Raw genomic sequence first — 16,370 nt, 5'->3', positions numbered from 1 at the left:
AAAGAAGAAAGGGAACATGAGACAGAAAAGCTCTTGTCAGCAGTCCTGCGAGAGGGGTTAGATGGGTAGATTGGAGACAAAGTCCTTTTTGAGGACATCAGGGAATATTTGCAAAAGGGAGCAACTGGCGCTTCTGTTTTATGCAGAAGGAGAAATCAGCTTGAGTAGGTGCCACATCACATTTCCATCTAAGGAGAATCTGCCTCTTTTGGGAGTGGCGGTTGCCTCTGCGGGTCCCTTGGCAAGGAGAGGTGCTCTGCTGCTGCACGTCCCCGGGGAGCTGCCACGCGCGGCGTGTCAAATCCCTGTTAAATGTTTGGTTTGGCGTGTTTGTATTTTATGCTATGTTAACTACTTTTTGAATTCTGGGGAAAATATTTTAATTGCCTTTCTGTTTGTGGCACTCGAATGTGACATAACTATTTCTATTTTCTCCTCATTGTATTTTTACAGATTTTGACAAAACTGAAGGCTACCGAGTGATTTCATAATTAATATCTGCATAATTGCCACCTAATTTAGTGCGAACGCTGATGCATAATTTAAAACAGCTGTGCTAGATAATCACAAGCCTTAGCATGAGACAGCCTGTTGATCTCATATTTCTTTTCAGACACGGCCTATGAGTAATTCATTTTTCTACTGGATCTGCCTTTTAATTTTTCCTTCTTGGTTAACGGTCATATAACCAGTAAAATAATGTCATCACTACATAACACCTTTAAGCAGCATTCTCTGTAATGCTATTTTTATAGTGTCACTCTTTGGTTCACTTTCATTGCCACGGAAAATAAAGCCATGTACTGTTCTGTACTGAAGTGATGCAAACAAGACTATTTTCTTCAAAATCATATGAAGTTTGGTAATTGCCCTGTAATAACCAAGAACTAAGGAAGCAGCCATTGAGCTTGAGGACACAGACTGAGAAACAGAAATGCTGGTGTCTTAACCTCCCGTCACAGTCCATGGGGTGCTACAACCTAGTCAGTAAGCCAACGGAGCCTGGACATCACTTCATGTGATCACCCACCGCAGGCTCAGGTCATTTGCTCACCAGGCTTTTAGTACCATTCGGGTTAAGGTCTCCTGCCTGTCATCCAGTTGCCGCTTCAGAAGCGCGCAGATTTATCTGTAGGTCCTGTATTGCATCTGCCAAGCTTGCCAAAATGTCTTGGATAACCTAGACATCCAAGGTTATCTTAGGACAATCTTAAACGTCAGTAGACACACGTGACTTTCGAAGGGTGAGCCAGACTATTCTCCAGACTTCATCTGACTGTGCTGACAAGCTTCACAGTCTACGATGGGTACTTAAACTTCTAGCTTGTGTGTAGACACCGGTACTCAGACACCACCACTTAGGTGTCTTAATTTTGGGCTGAGTCCCAGCCTTTTAATCCTTGTAGGACTCACCAATGCGTATATATAAATGAAGCAATAGTAAGGCTTTCTACTTAGAAATTTAAAGGCCCCCAAAGCAGGTGTTGGCATTATTAAAAATTGAAATTCAGTCCCAGAAATCAGAATAACACCTCTCTCAAATAATGTTAGGATAGATCATCCTCTGTATTGGTCCTCTGTTAAACCATCTTTGGAGTGCAGGGTAGAGGAAGTCACATCTCTCTGTATCTGTATTAATATGAACGTCGTCAGCTCCAAGTGGGGTCTATCTAATCTTTCCCCAAGTTTCTAATCCTGTATTTACTTATAAAGCAAATACTAAAACAAGAAGAGAACTAAACTTCCAATATAATTTTCCTTAAGGCCTACGACTTTGATGTCATTCTGAAATTACAGTAGTGTACATTCCTAGCCTAAAAAAACTCAATTAATATTGCTCTGTTTCTCTGCAATGACCTGAAAGGAGGTTGTAGCGAGGTGGGTGTCGATCTCTTCTCCCAAGTAATGAGCGACAGGACAAGAGGAAACGGCCTCAAGTTGCACCAGGGGAAGTTTAGGTTGGATATTAGGAAAAATTTCTTCACCGAAAGGGTTGTCAGGCATTGGAACAGGCTGCCCAGGGAAGTGGTGGAGTCCCCATCCCTGGAGGCATTTAAAAGCCGTGTAGATGTGGTGCTTAGGGACACGGTTTAGTGGTGGGCTTGGCAGTGTTAGGTTTATGGCTGGTCTCGATGATCTTAAAGGTCCCTTCCAACCTAAATGATTCTGTGATTCTACCTGTGAGTGAAGCTGCACAGGTAACAGTTTCCTTGCTTGTTCGAGTACTGCTAATCTGCTAGCTACACAAGTAATAATTAAGAGTTTTATGTTAAAGATCTCTGAAGTATATATTTACACACAATGACTCTATTAGCTTTAAATAAGATGTTTTACATACCTCTTCCCGCATGCATGCACTAGAGGGAGGTAGGACCAAACCCTCCCTATACATGCCCTAATGCTGCTTCTCATCCTCATTTCACACTACTCGGAACTTGGCTGGTTCCATCCTCCAAGAAAATGTTGTCAGCATCCCCAAACAGCATCTGAACAGAAGTTCATTAAGGATCTAACCCTCAAACGAGGTTAAGCAGCCGCAGCTTCCAGCCCCACTCTGGTGGGAACGGCCAGAGGAGGGGGGAAGAGGAAGAGGGGAAGGACCTCTCACCTCTGACCGGTCATGCTCCTGGACTCCTCACGTACTTTTCAAAGTCCATCTGCCTTTCACTGGAAATCCCAAGCTGAACTCCCTCCATCCTCCAACCCCTCTCATCACAGCCTGGCAGCTACCGTAAGCGGGGACACCCCCTCACAAGGTGTCCACACGCAGTGAACAGCAACACCAGCAGCTCTTCTATCAACGGAGTCAGTTTTCAATCAAGATTTGTAAAACAGGGTTTGCAAAAGAACTTGTGCTCCATCCTGTTTTCATTGCACTGAGCCAAAGCGATTCTCCTCCCTTCTGAAGTACACTGCAAGAAAATTATTTTGGTTTTAAAACCTAACTTCTGTAAGTCAGGAAGAGCAAGAGACTTGCAGTTTTCCATATGTTCTTCACTAGTGTCAACCTGCATGGATGTACTATGGTATAGCCTTTAAGCCTACACAGCCTTCTCAGGTGCCTCTTGCCATACATTGAACACACAACACGTAGTGTTGCTGGCCAAGCTGGCCAAGCCCTGTGTGTGTCAATGCAGGCACGTTTTGAGCTGTTACTCGTGTTATTTTCAGAAAGAAAGGACATATAGAAAACATGAGATGTAGTTCACCTTTTTTTTCAAAATACAAGCTGACAGCACATATGAAGTAATTTACTGGAGCCAACAGAGCTGTTAGGTTTTGTTAGCTGTCAGCTGAGAGTCTGTAACTTTTGGGATGTTGGTTTTTCCTTCCACTAGTGCTTCAAGGACACTGGGATCATCACACTCAACCCAAGGAAGCCTAGCAATCTTTCCCCAGGTCAGAATACTAAGCCAAATAATTTTGAGCTAAATGATTAAGCCCTGCTACAACTTTCTTTTCGTGCCTAGCATTGTGAGGAGAAGCTGTGGGAGCTGAAATGGGATGGGCCAAAGGCTGCCGGTTGATTAAAAAAAGTCTGCTAGAGACACTGGAAAGAGGAAACCATATCCCACAGATATATAAAGCAGTGTGGCACAGACCAGGAAAAGAAATTTTATCTAGATGGGAATAAAAAAGTCCTTTTCTGAAATACACAGGAAAGTTTAAATCCATACAAGAGGACAAAAACAAAGGACGTTACGACCATGAAAAGTCTTAAGTTAATTACCTGCTCCTTCTGTGTTTCTTGGGCTAAAGAAATACCGGGAGCTAGGATCACAGAGTTACTATGGGGCCTTTCCCAGTGTTGTAGCTTTGTCTTCAACTCTTAAGAGGTTGTAAATAAACAGCAAACTTGGAGATTTGCCTCTTAGAAAGAAGTAACTACTACTATGTTCCTTACTTTCATATACATGGTTTTTACATTAGCTTCTAAAGATTTGCAATGACTAAAACAAAGACAGGAGTGGGAAGAGAAAGACGGCGATGGCAGACGCTACAGAAGCCAACGAGAAAAGCCACAGGGTGGGACTCATCTCCTCCACATGCAGAGGTACAGGCTTTTGGTTACGCACCTACGCTCCTTCCACAGTCAAGAGAAAGAGGCAGGACCCTCTGGGGCAATTTACCTTGCCCTAACACGGACTTCTAGAAAAGTAGATGAACTGGATGCCGAACTTCCAAATGGCTGAAATTAAACAAGTGGAAACCCATCCCCGTGTTAAACCAGTCTTTAATTTCAGCAGGGAGTTGTATGTATAGACACACACAAATATATGCAACTAAATAAATACAGACAGACACTTTTTACAACTCCTATTAAATTTAAAATGCTCTAATCCTCCAATGCCAACAAAATCTGCACTGGGAAAGGAAGGGCTCTGCCTGCTTTCTTGTTAGATGAGAAAGTGCATTAGGGCACACCTATGTCTCCCCAGTGGCACTAGTTACTCGTGTGAAAGTATTCCCATTAACTGAAAAAAAAACCCAAAAGACTGCCAACTGGTCCTTTTGTAGGTGTACATGTATTTATTCTACTTCAGCTACAGTCAGCCCCTCTGGTGCTCAGGAGCACGGGTGGTGGAGCTGCCCCAGCTGCATTCCCATGCTGGAGAGGGTCCCCAGCTGACTCCCTCCCCAAACCGCCCTGTTTTCTCATCGTCCCTTGGCATCTTTAAGTCCCTCTGTCACCAGTTTGGGATCACAAAACTACACTGGATACCACCAAACAATTTTCTGCCGCAGATGCTGTTCTGGTAAGGACAGTGAAATGCACCATTTGCCTGCTGCATTTTCCTCCTTGTCCCAAGCATTTTTTCATTAAAACAAGCTAGCTCTCAGAAAAGAACATACAAAACGACAACCCTTTTTTGATGAAAGTGCTAGAAGCACAAACACCACAATGCTGGCAAAAGAGCCTTTCAAAAAAACACAGAGAAAATGAACTGGTTTGTATTTCTTTTAAAAAGTAGGGTGTATTTCAGAGGTAGTATATTTTTCCTAAATTATTATAAATAAAACTTTTGCGGCAACTTCTGTTTTCCATGGAATACTTAAATAGTTTGGGATAGACAGTAAAAAAAAAAAAAAAATAAAAAAAAATCTGCTGGTAGAACATTACTAAGCAAAATATTTTCACTGATTTCTTTGTAATTCCTTGGCAGGTGGAAGGGAATGAATCAACGGGCGAGCGTTTCTACTAGGTCTGCAACAGCTTGTCGGTCTGGCCAGGAGCAACACAAGGGAAGGTGATGGGGACACAACCCTTTGCTTTCTCTTGGCGAGCAAATCTGCTTGCTTCCTCCTCAGTTTGACCTCTCAAAACCCGAGGGAAAACAGCTCTCAGGTGGAAGTGCCCAAGCATGGTCCCAAAGCAACAGAAAAGCCAGAGCGACCCAACTGCTGTGCAAAGCCCTCTCCTGGCAGATGCTGGGCGCATTGGGGTGGGAATCTCTACAGCCCCCACAGAGGAGTAAAAGCTACCCACTCTGAGCTGCAATAGCTAGGTCTTCCCTGGGAATCAGGTCCTACAGGACGAGGGGGAAACCCTACCAAAATGAAAACTGCCATTAACATAACAAACCGCGGAAGAAAAGGAGAAAACGTGATATTTCCCAGCCTACCTCTGCCAATAACCCTAGGGGTTCTTTGTAACAACGTCCTTCCTTAGGGAAATAAAATTCCCAGGTTAAAGACACACTTTCAAACATAAAGCAGGTATAGTCATAAAGATCTCGAGTGCTGTTTGGATCACTAGCATTTACAGGAAACATTCAATTTTGTTTCTCTCTCTGTTTTTTACAGCTGCCTTGCACCGCTTGCGATTTTAGATAGCTTCTGTGCTTACAAGTTAGTCACTTGCACACACTGGATGGAGAAGGCTACATTAACACACCTGAACGTTTGAAACCTGCGGTGATCTTCCTTTTGAACTCAGGAGTTAATAATAGACTTTTGTAAGCAGTCTAGTACTACGGTGACTCTAACTCCAGCTGGGTTAATTACACAGTAATTAGGTACAAACATCGCAACACAAAACACAGCTACATCATTATTTGCAACAAATGTTAACTCTAAATAAGTGCAACCTGTCGCACAAACACTTGCTATAAACGACTTAAAAATAAAAGTAAAATTTGATGGGGTAAACACAGAAGAAAAAAAAAAATTCTCCGGGAGAATTTTTTTTGTTAAAAAAACAAAAATTAAAATAAAAATCTCAGCACTCATTTAGAGTTCAGGATCTTGTGAAAGAAAGCTTTAAAAGGAGCAAACCTGATTTGCTGTGGCTGTTGCGGCGAAGGGAACACTTGTTGCAGGAGTTGTTGCTGCAGAGACAGTGGCGGCCGTAGCGTTGTGCATCATGGGTACTTTCAGGAGGGGAACCATGGAAGCAATGAACAGGAGGGTGCAGCATTATGGTAAGAGAAGTGGTATTTTTTGGCATGGTGAATATCAAGAGCGGCAAGCCATCGTCATGGGTTAAACCGGCAGATGGCATGCAATCACAGTGCAAAGCGAGAAAGCGTGGCGGAAGAAATAAAAAAAAAAAAAAAAAAAAAGGGAAAATAGCTTATTACAAGTACAATTAAAGGAAGGTTGTCAACACAATCGGCGATTCCCAGAAAAAAGAGCAAGGACCATTGAAAACGCGGGCGTTATCTCTAAGAGGAGGATTACTTGTCTCTACAAGGTCTCTACCAAAATAGCCCGTTGCCTCAGAATTGTTACGTGGGCAATTTGTTTTCCCTCAGTATTGATACAAAGCAATCCAAAATAAAATTCTGGTCAAAAAAAAAAATAGAGTGGTTTGTAGCAGGAAGGAAACTGATAATTTTTATCTTAATGTTTAAACACAATTAAAAAATGAATTATTTTCATGTATCTCCATTTTTATGTAAGCCAGATACTCGCTGGCTTCGTTTACAGTCCAATTTATGCATTTTTTTCTACTAGTGCTGCATAACTGTTAGACTTTATCAGAGTTAAATTATCATCTGCTTTGAGGCAAAAATCAGGAGAAGGATGATAATAATTTTCCTGATTGAAATACTACTTTGTTTGATCTAAAAAAGCAAGGTCGATTTTGTGAAAGTCGCTGCTTTTGCTCATTTTAAGAATGAATTTGAATCAGCATCTTCATGGGAGAATTATTAACTTGGTGTTTTAAAAGCTTCATATTTTAACTGCTTCTCTGAGTAGTCCCTCACAAAAGAAAAATAATAAAATCACTGGGATAGGGCTATAGGATAGAAGAAAGATTACTTTTCTGTCTTAGAGTCTGTTGCATTGGACTTTGGTTTTGCATGCCCAAAATGTTAATTCCAAGCTGCAAAGATATTTAAAGGAGGAGCGAGATTCGGATCACAGGTTTCAATAGAACTTCTGTGGATCAAAGTCGGCATTTCTGGGAAACGCTGATAAAACTTTCTAACACACAGCAAAAAGGAGAAATAGGCACACCACTATGAAACTTTTAAACACTGATGAAATTTGCTGGCTTTTTCCGGTATTTTATGATTTTATAGTACTAGACAATATAAAATATAAAGAGAAATAAAACTTTGGAAACTGAAAAGCAGACTGGAATTCATGGTATTATGCTTTTGCAGTGTAGCTGTTATAGCAGGTGATAGCACATCTAAACTGCAGCTTTCATCTACAAATCTAAACACTCTGCAAAGTCAACCAGAAGGACAAGCGAACCTTTAATTCTAGTCAGTGTCTAATTCTCGCCTAGGAGTTTTGAGACAAGTGAATATACACCATATACAGTATAAAAAGAGATCAATAAAGAAATTTGGAACCTACCAATACTGGTAGCGGGTGTCATGCACAAAACTGACCCTGCGTGTCATGCAATGATAGGTGAAAAAAGTGGATAAAGGGAAGAAACAGGTTAGCCGTTTAGAGTTAACATTCAAAGTGAGATTCAAGCATAACCACAGAGAAGTAAGTTAGTTAAATGAAACTGTAAGGTCATTCATAGTTTTGCTTTAACACAGAAAAGGTGACTATGTTCTTCCTAAACTCCTGAGTATACTGTGTGACTTTTGGCATGTTTCTGTGTATATACAAGATACTTCGTAAACTTTTTCATTTAGTACTTCTACCCTTTCACTCAGTACTTTCGCAACAGGTTTTTGTTTATAGAAACATCTTTAGTTAAATATCACGTTATTTGGGAATTTTATAACTCTGCCTAATTCAGACAGCTCAATGTTGTGCAGATCAACATTCACCAACTTTTTGATGTGCAGCAGAGAAAGAAGTTAAAACAGAATTAGCCGATATTGTTCTGCAGTGGCTTTGTCAAATTTGCATTTGATGTTAACGTACTCGTTCTTAACACACCACTGGAGATGGAGAGGTGCTTCTGACCAAAAAAACCACTGCTTCGACAATTTCCCAAGCTAAACACTTCAAAGTGTGTCATGTTCCAGCAAAAGGCTCCCAAGCGCACCTCAAAGATTCCTTGGAAGGACCGCTCGCCTGCCATGCAGTTTAGTTTTGGTGCCTAGTCTACCTTTAACCTTTCTGGGGAGACCAAATTAAAAAAAAAAAAAACAAAACACAACAAAAGAACAGCATCTTTTCAGTACAGTGCATATAGCAAGCTGGTGAAGGAGAGCAGATAAGCAGACTAGTCCCAGGTACACGCATATTTGATACAAAGTCAAATATGCTTCCCGTATTCCTGCTTAATTAGTACTGCAGCCCCTTATCGGACCATCGCAGCGTAACTATGAATGACCTTACCCAAGAACAGTCCCCAGAGAATACACAAAGTTCCTCCTCTAGAGGCTACAGAAACACTAACAAACAGCAATGGGAAGAGAGAAAAGCTCTGTTGTTTTTAACGTCATTCACCAAACCATAAGGAGAAGGTGACAAAGCAATCAAACCGATGTAAAACAAACAAAGTGCAGAACTTTGGAGGTAAGCCATGCTAAGTCAAGGCCCACACCTTTTTATTAGGGGAGCAAGTGGTTAAGAAAGCAGAGAAGTTATATAAAACAATTAAGTTTTATATATATTCCAGCAGCAAAACTTGTCTTAAAATTTAACTTAACACACACACACACACACACACAAGGAACACATTTGAAAATTATACCAGTTCAGAAAATATCACATAATCATTTAAAATCCAACAGATAATGTCATGCATGGCTCCTTAGACCTGGGTGGCATGATAGTCCCTACACCCACCAAATCCAACCTTCCCAGGAAACGTGGGAATATCAGACGTAGCACTTTAATGAAAAGCTCATGACACCCACTCATATAGAGGGAGTTGCCCTTTCCTAACCTCCTCCCATACCCCATTCCTCTCCCTAACACCCTTTCTAGGTGCTCATGGTGTTTGCAAAGAGCAGGAGGTTCAGCACTTCGGGGAAGGTTTTCTACTCTGGGCTTGGGCTCCATCTGCTATGTTATCTCTCTGTTTCTTCTTTTTTCGTGCACTTGTTTTGGGGCTTCCAACAACCTGGCCCTGAAGATTTGGTCCCAAGATCCACCCTTCCTACCATCAGAAATTTGTAAGATAAAACTATAATTACAACCACGAGCTGGAAAGAGGGATGGACAATAAAAAGCACAAAGAATGAGCTACTTAAGGAAGCATGAGCACTCCAAAAGTCTGGAAAATATCCAAATGCTATTTCACTGAAAAAGGTTTAAACTACTGTATTTTCCATAGTTAATTTAAAATCCTTGGTAATTGCAAATAATAGTGATAAGACCTGAAAAGGAGTGCTTAAGAGAAGGAATAATGCATATCATACTGCAAATTCTCAGGGTTACAATATAAAATAAATTTGTGGAAATTTCTGTATGTTTGTAAGCACAAGGCAGTCTTCCATTCATGTCCAAATAGCCAGTCTCACAATTTATTTATTTTTTTCAAACACTCCCATAAATGTCAGTATGTTTTCTGCCACAGATATTCTGGTGCACCAATGTGCTAAAAATACGGCATGCTATAACTTACTATTAGAAATACAGGGGCAGACTCCAAGGTTGTTACTCAGGCCTTATAGCAAAATTCCATGAAGTCAAAGCTATCTGTGTTTGTTTTTACCTTTACAAACATATGGGAATGCTGATAGATAGGGAAATCATCATATGTTGTGTTTCATTCCCTGTTTAACCAACATTATTTCTATAAGCTAAAATAACATCGCTGAAATGTCAAGAGCATTTACAAACAGTAGTTTTAAACGATTCTGGAAGTTCACACTCGATAACATTCTGATACTAAAATATGTAATGTGTTAATTACAAATGAAATCACAGAATTCATTAGACACGATATTTACATTTGGGAAGTTTGGAGTGGGGGTGACTGACATAATTTAGAGGGTTATGTTGTTATTGTTTACACGAGCACCTAGCACATTCTTTCTCTCCCAGTGTTAACGAGAAGCTCTGCCACCAGCCACGGTGCAGTTCAAGCCATCTCTGAACGCTCTGATTTTCAGAGAGTTCCGAGCACTGAAATGCAAATTACGTTCACTCGTCTTCAGATCACCCCTATGAAGAATTATAACCCCAGCGATTAGCTGCAAATGCTAGGAAAAGTTCTGGTGGCGTTCCACAATGAAAACCACGAAAACGCACTGATGCCTCAAAGCCCTCTGGTGCAGCTGCGGGGAGCAATGTGTTTTGCCCAGCGCGTCCTCGCAGGTATCGACTGGAAGGTTATGCCTGGTGCTCCCCTTCTCGCTCCGCTCGTCTGCGGCTGGGGTAATCCCCGTGGCTGCAAAACAGCATCCGAGGGAGCAGGTGGATGCACCTCGGCCACGGCACACTTCCCGTGGCATCTCTGAAGTGAGATGCTTTTCCTAGCATTTTTGTTAGTGGAACTTTGCCCTCTCGTCCCCTAGGAGAGTGCTGGCAGATAAAAATCAAAATACAGCCAATTTAAGGTAAGAAAAAAGGGGCAAACTCTGGACAATGGCGAACGAGGCTATGAATGTGAAAAGCAGCCTAACGGCACGTTGAAATTTCTCCTTCAATTCTTGTGCTTCGCAGGAGGAATTAAACTAAGGTGTAAATATCTGTGCAGGCTTCACCTCCAGTAGGGCAGGGAGCATAATAAAACCTCCTGTTAAGTGCAACTGCCTGACATGGAGGTTACTTAAGGAACACAAAATTGGTTCAATGTGGGTACAACATACCTGTCGGGATGAACGCTGCATGTTGCTGCAACTGAGCATTGGCAAGAGCCTGTTGATAGTGCAAGACACTGGGATTGAAAACGGCACTGGCACCATTGCTTTTTTCAAGTGCTTGTCTCTTTGGTAAAGGGTGAAGAACACCAGGAGGAAAGGCCTGTAAATGAGAAAGTTAGTTAAAATGGCGTCGTTTTTAAGTTGTTGTCCGTAACATATACATAAATACAACAACTTATTGTTTTTTAAAGCAGCTAAAGATGCCTCGCCATGCATATTAACTCAAAGCACAGCAATGTAAAATGAGTGAAATTTTGTTATTGATAGCAAAAGCATGGTACTATTAACCTAAAACTGTAGCAGCACAACTACTGAAAAGAAAGGCCTTTAAAGCAACGAAAATGGCATTGCCTTTAAATAGGTTTTCAAATATTACAGGGAGAAAAAACCACTTGTGTTTCATTGCCAAGTATTTTCTTTTCAAAATTTAAATATTGTTTCCTAATATTATAAAGATTAATGGATTACTTTAAGCATTTTCAATTACAGAAGCAGTTTTATCTCAATTCAACTTTTCATGAGAGGATATTTAAAAAAATGAAACCATGTTAGGAACCAAACTAAATCGTCTGCGTTTATTACGTATGAGAATGAGATGGATAAATAGAGTTTCCGGTAAATTAACGTGTACGTGAAATCATTTCTGGTTGATGTTCAAAAGTAAAGCGATACAAATTTCATTAGTTGCTTCTCTGGAAAAAAATAAAAAAAAGCTACATGCAAAGCAAAAGGTGAAAGGTCAAAGTACCAGGTCTACAGTTGCTTCGAGAGGTCGCTTCATTGCTTTGGCAGTCGACTGAGTCTTTTAATAACAGGCAGCGAGCACATGATGGCAGTGGGCCAATGGGATTCAAGCGAATTAACATACAGGTAAACAGCAAGCAGAGGTGCATCATGGGAACGGCATTGCATTTGTGGATAGGTGAGAAGGAAAAAAATATTCTGAATGCAATATACAACATACAAAACACTAGGCATGCACAACAACAAAAATGTCTTCTAAAGAAATGAATATTACATTTCAAATTAGTACCGAAGCAAAAATGCATCTACTATACCTTAGTTAAAAGCATATAAGAGAGTAAAATATAGATGTTTGAAATTCAGGAAAGTTGAGTAAAACAGCAGCTTGCAGACACTATTAAGCATCGTATAAACACTTCACAGAGATGCAGAAAGTTTTAAGGATATGCCTACAAGAATTCCTGATAAGTTAGTTAAGTCACATTTTAAAGCGGAAAAATCAATTTGGAAGACTGCAATTTCAAATACAAAGCACTAGTGAAAGTTGTAATGCATTACAAATGCTCTTAATATCAGTGCTCGCAAGGTGAGGGTCTTTTAATTGACAGAAGTGCGTTGTTCAATAGATTTGGTGTCCAAAATGAGAGAGATTCTCCTTTTCCAATACAAAGCAGAATAAATAATATATCTAGTTACACTAACTTATCATTAATTCCTTTTTTTTTTTTTCTCCCCTACAGCTGGGTCGTTTCTGTAGATTATTTTTTCCTTGTAACTTACCACATTACATTGAGAGGGAAAAAAGTCTTTCAGAATTTGAAACATATTTTCTAAATTTTGCTACAACCTTCAGTACTAGCTTCAGGGGCAGGGAGTAAAAATACTGCTCTCAGTTCATAAGTGAACATTAACGTATGAGCTATGATACTAGTCCAGCATTATTAATTGCTTTTTAAAAGAAAGTATTTAGGCATAGTACATAGGCATTTACATTTATGTATACTTCCATAATAAGATCAAACTTATGGCTGACAGGATTGCATTCTGTAAAAAAATCTTCTCATATAAAATATTACTTTCAAGTTTATAGTATAAATAACTCTTACAAACCTTTAGAAAGGAAAGGAATATTTACTTACAAATCAGGATTTTTACTTTTGTTTTTTAAACACAGGCTGACATTTAGCTCTTTTTAGGATATGCAGATTACATCTATCTTGACATCAGTATGTGGAAATAGGGAACAAAAGTGGGAGGGAAAAAAAAAAAAAAGAGGACAAGGCACAAAATGCCTACAAACAGCTTATGGATTAGCTAGTGCCAACAGGGTACTTTGCAGGATAGCCCTCACTTTGCCTGTTCCTCGTTCCTGGCTCTGCTGCGCCTACATTGCATGAGGCTTCCCAACCTCTCCTTCCGCACACTTCTGGATTACATACCCCGATCTACAGGATCTGCTCATCTGTCTGGGTCCAAGACTCAAGACATAACAAGAAACACCTGGTGCAAAATGAGGATCTGGAGAGCCTTCTTGTGTCTAAGCGGGGTGCTGTGCAGCTGACGTGTGGTATCTCTCATGGGTACCCCTGCAGAGGACACCATTCCGTCTGCATGGGGCACAGGCTCAGATCCATTCTGCATCCACCACGGATGGAAGTCTACACGGAGGTGAAGCACTATGACTGAATTCAGCATCACACGACGATGAAGTCCACAAATTTAAATCAACATCATTAAGAGTAAAGCATTTCAGTTAATTACCTTTATTATCCAAATGCAGATCTTATCCGATCTCACTTTCTGTGAGATGTTTATGATTGCCTTTCTCCATTGTTTCTCCATGCTCTTCTTACCCTCACCTTCCTATTTTGAAGCTTTTTGCTGGCCTCCTCATCTTCCACAGCAAGTTCAGTCTCACAGTTTTCACAGCCTCAAGGCTTTAACTTGATCTCTTTCTAGACCTACTCATCAACCTTGTTTCCATGTAGTCTCCCACTCTTCAGGCTTTCAAACCAATTGTCTATTTTTCTCTCCCACATTCATCTTTTCTTTCATTTTGTCCTGATAGTTAAACTTCTTTTGCCTCTTTCTGTTCCATCAAGTTATCTCCTGCTAAACATTTGATCCCCTACGTAACTAACAACGAAAAAAATCAATAGCTACAGACTGGAGAGGAAAAGGCTATGGAAAGGAAATGAAAGATCATAATAAAAATGATCAAACATACTGGGGCATAGTATTTGTCTGTTGTATGTCACATTCATATGCTATAATATCTCCTGGAATACAAGACACGGAGAAGGTTGAGGTACTGAACATCTTCTCAACCTTAGTCTTTTCTGGTAAGACTGGCCTTCAGGCCAGTGGGAGACCAGTGCGAAAGTCTGAAGTGAAGAAGATTTACCCTCGGAGATGGAGGATCAGGCTAGGGAACATTGGCCTGTATCAGAAACAGTGTGGCCAGCAGGACTAGGGCAGTGATCATCCCTTTGTACTCTGCGCTGGTGAGGCCGCACCTCGAATACTGTGTCCAGTTTTGGGCCCCTCACTATAAGAAGGACATTGAGGTGCTGGAGCGAGTCCAGAGAAGGGCAACAAAGCTGGTGAAGGGCCTGGAGAAAAAACCTTAGGAGGAGTGGCTGAGGGAGCTGGGGTTGTTTAGTCTGGAGGAGGCTGAGGGGAGACCTGATCGCCCTCTACAACTACCTGAAAGGAGGGTGTAGCGAGGTGGGGGTTGGTCTCTTCTCCCCGGTAATTAGCGATAGGACGAGAGGAAATGGTCTCAAGTTGCGCCAGGGGAGGTTCAGGCTCGACATTAGAAAGAACTTCTTCACCGTTAGAGTTGTTAGGCATTGGAAAGGGCTCCCCAGGGAGGTGGTAGAGTCATCGTCCCTGGAGGTGTTCAAAAAACGTTTAGATGTGGTACTTCAAGACATGGTTTAGTGGACAGGGTGGCATCAGGTATACGGTTGGACTTGATGATCTTTGAGGTCTCGTCCAACCATAATGATTCTATGATTCTATGATTTAAACAAACTGGATGTACATAAACCCATAGGACCTGAAAGGATGCACCAACAGGTGCTGAGGGAGGCGGCCAATGTCACTGCAAGGTCACTCTTAATTAAAGGTCCCTGCAACTGGGGGAAGTTCCTGAAGATTGCAAGAAAGTAAATGACACTCCTATTTTCAAAAAGGGCAGGAAGCAAGGACTGAAGAACGACAGGTTGGTCAACCTCACATCAGCCCCTGGGAAAGCAATCGAGCAAATCTTCCTGAAAACCATCTCCAAACACATGAAAGCCAAGAAGGTGATGGGGAGTAGTTAGCCTAGATTTATGACGGGGAAGTTGCGCTTAACCAACCTGACAGCCTTCTACGATGAGACTGGCTTGGTGGGTAAGAGGAGAGCAATGGATGTTGTTTATCTTGACTTCAGAGAAGTTTTCAACACTGTCTCCCATTTCATCCTCACGGACAAACTTACTTAGTATGGGCTAAATGGGAAACAGTGAGGTGGACTGAAAATTGGCTCAACTGCCAGGCTCAAAGGGTTGTGATCAGCAACACAAAGTCCAGCTGGAGGCCAGTCACTAGTGGTGTCAAACTCAGAGGAGTGGCTGATACACAAGATAGAAGTGCTGCCACTCAGAAGGACCTGGAAAGGCTGGAGAAACGGGCACAGCGGAACCTCACCAAGTTCAACAAACAGAAATATCAAGCCCTGCACCTGGGGAGGAACAACCCCAGGCACCAATACAGGCTGGGGGCTACCAAGTCTTGGCAGAAAAGGCCCTCAAGGTCTTGATGCACAGCAAGTTGAACATGAGCCAGCAATGTGCCCTCAAAGCAAAGGCAGTCAACAGCATCCTCCTGGGCTGCTTTAGGAAGAGCACCACCAGCACATCAAGGGAGATGACCCTTCCCCTCTGCTCAGCACTGGTGATGCTGCATATGGAGCACTATGTCCAGGTCTGGACACCCCAGTACAAGACAGACACGGACATACTAGCAAACAGACCTATAAAGGGCCCCAAAGATGATGAGGGGACTGCAGCACCTCTCATACGAGGAAAGGCTCAGAGATCTGGGACTGTTCAGCCTGCAGAAGAGAAGATGCAGGGGGATCTCATCAGTGTATACAAATACCTGACAGGGGAGTAAAGATGGAGCCAGACTCTTCTCAGCAGAGCCCAGTGACAGGACAAGAGGCAATGGGAGCAAATGTAAATACAAGAAATTCCATTTAAATGTAAGAGGTTTTTTAAAAAAATTATTTTGTTTCTAACTGTAAGCATGATTTAACCATAGAGCAGGTTATCAAGAGAAGTTGTGGAGTCTCCATCCTTGGAGACTTTCAAAATCCAATTAGGCACATCCTGGGCAACC

General features: G+C 41.5%; 1 protein-coding gene across 3 annotated transcripts in view; it reads right to left on the bottom strand.

Moving 5' to 3' along the window:
• The window catches only part of MBNL2 (muscleblind-like splicing regulator 2), a 74,475-nt gene that overhangs the window by 12,495 nt on the left and 45,610 nt on the right, over positions 1–16,370 (bottom strand). The window contains exons 5-8 of one of the 3 annotated variants that reach the window (XM_009699465.1): positions 11,986–12,039; positions 11,184–11,337; positions 7,813–7,848; positions 6,277–6,371 (exon numbers count right to left, since the gene is read on the bottom strand). In XM_009699465.1, the coding sequence (XP_009697767.1) occupies positions 6,277–6,371; positions 7,813–7,848; positions 11,184–11,337; positions 11,986–12,039 (339 nt within the window). The remainder of the gene's footprint in view (positions 1–6,276; positions 6,372–7,812; positions 7,849–11,183; positions 11,338–11,985; positions 12,040–16,370) is intronic. The other 2 variants (XM_009699468.1, XM_009699466.1) reach the window with 2 other exon arrangements.

This window comes from Cariama cristata, unplaced genomic scaffold (genome assembly GCF_000690535.1).
Source record: "Cariama cristata isolate BGI_N322 unplaced genomic scaffold, ASM69053v1 scaffold4814, whole genome shotgun sequence".
NCBI classification, from domain to species: Eukaryota; Metazoa; Chordata; class Aves; order Cariamiformes; family Cariamidae; genus Cariama; species Cariama cristata.
The sequence above is the reverse complement of the archived record's forward strand: the minus strand, read 5'-3'. Positions and strand labels throughout refer to the sequence as shown.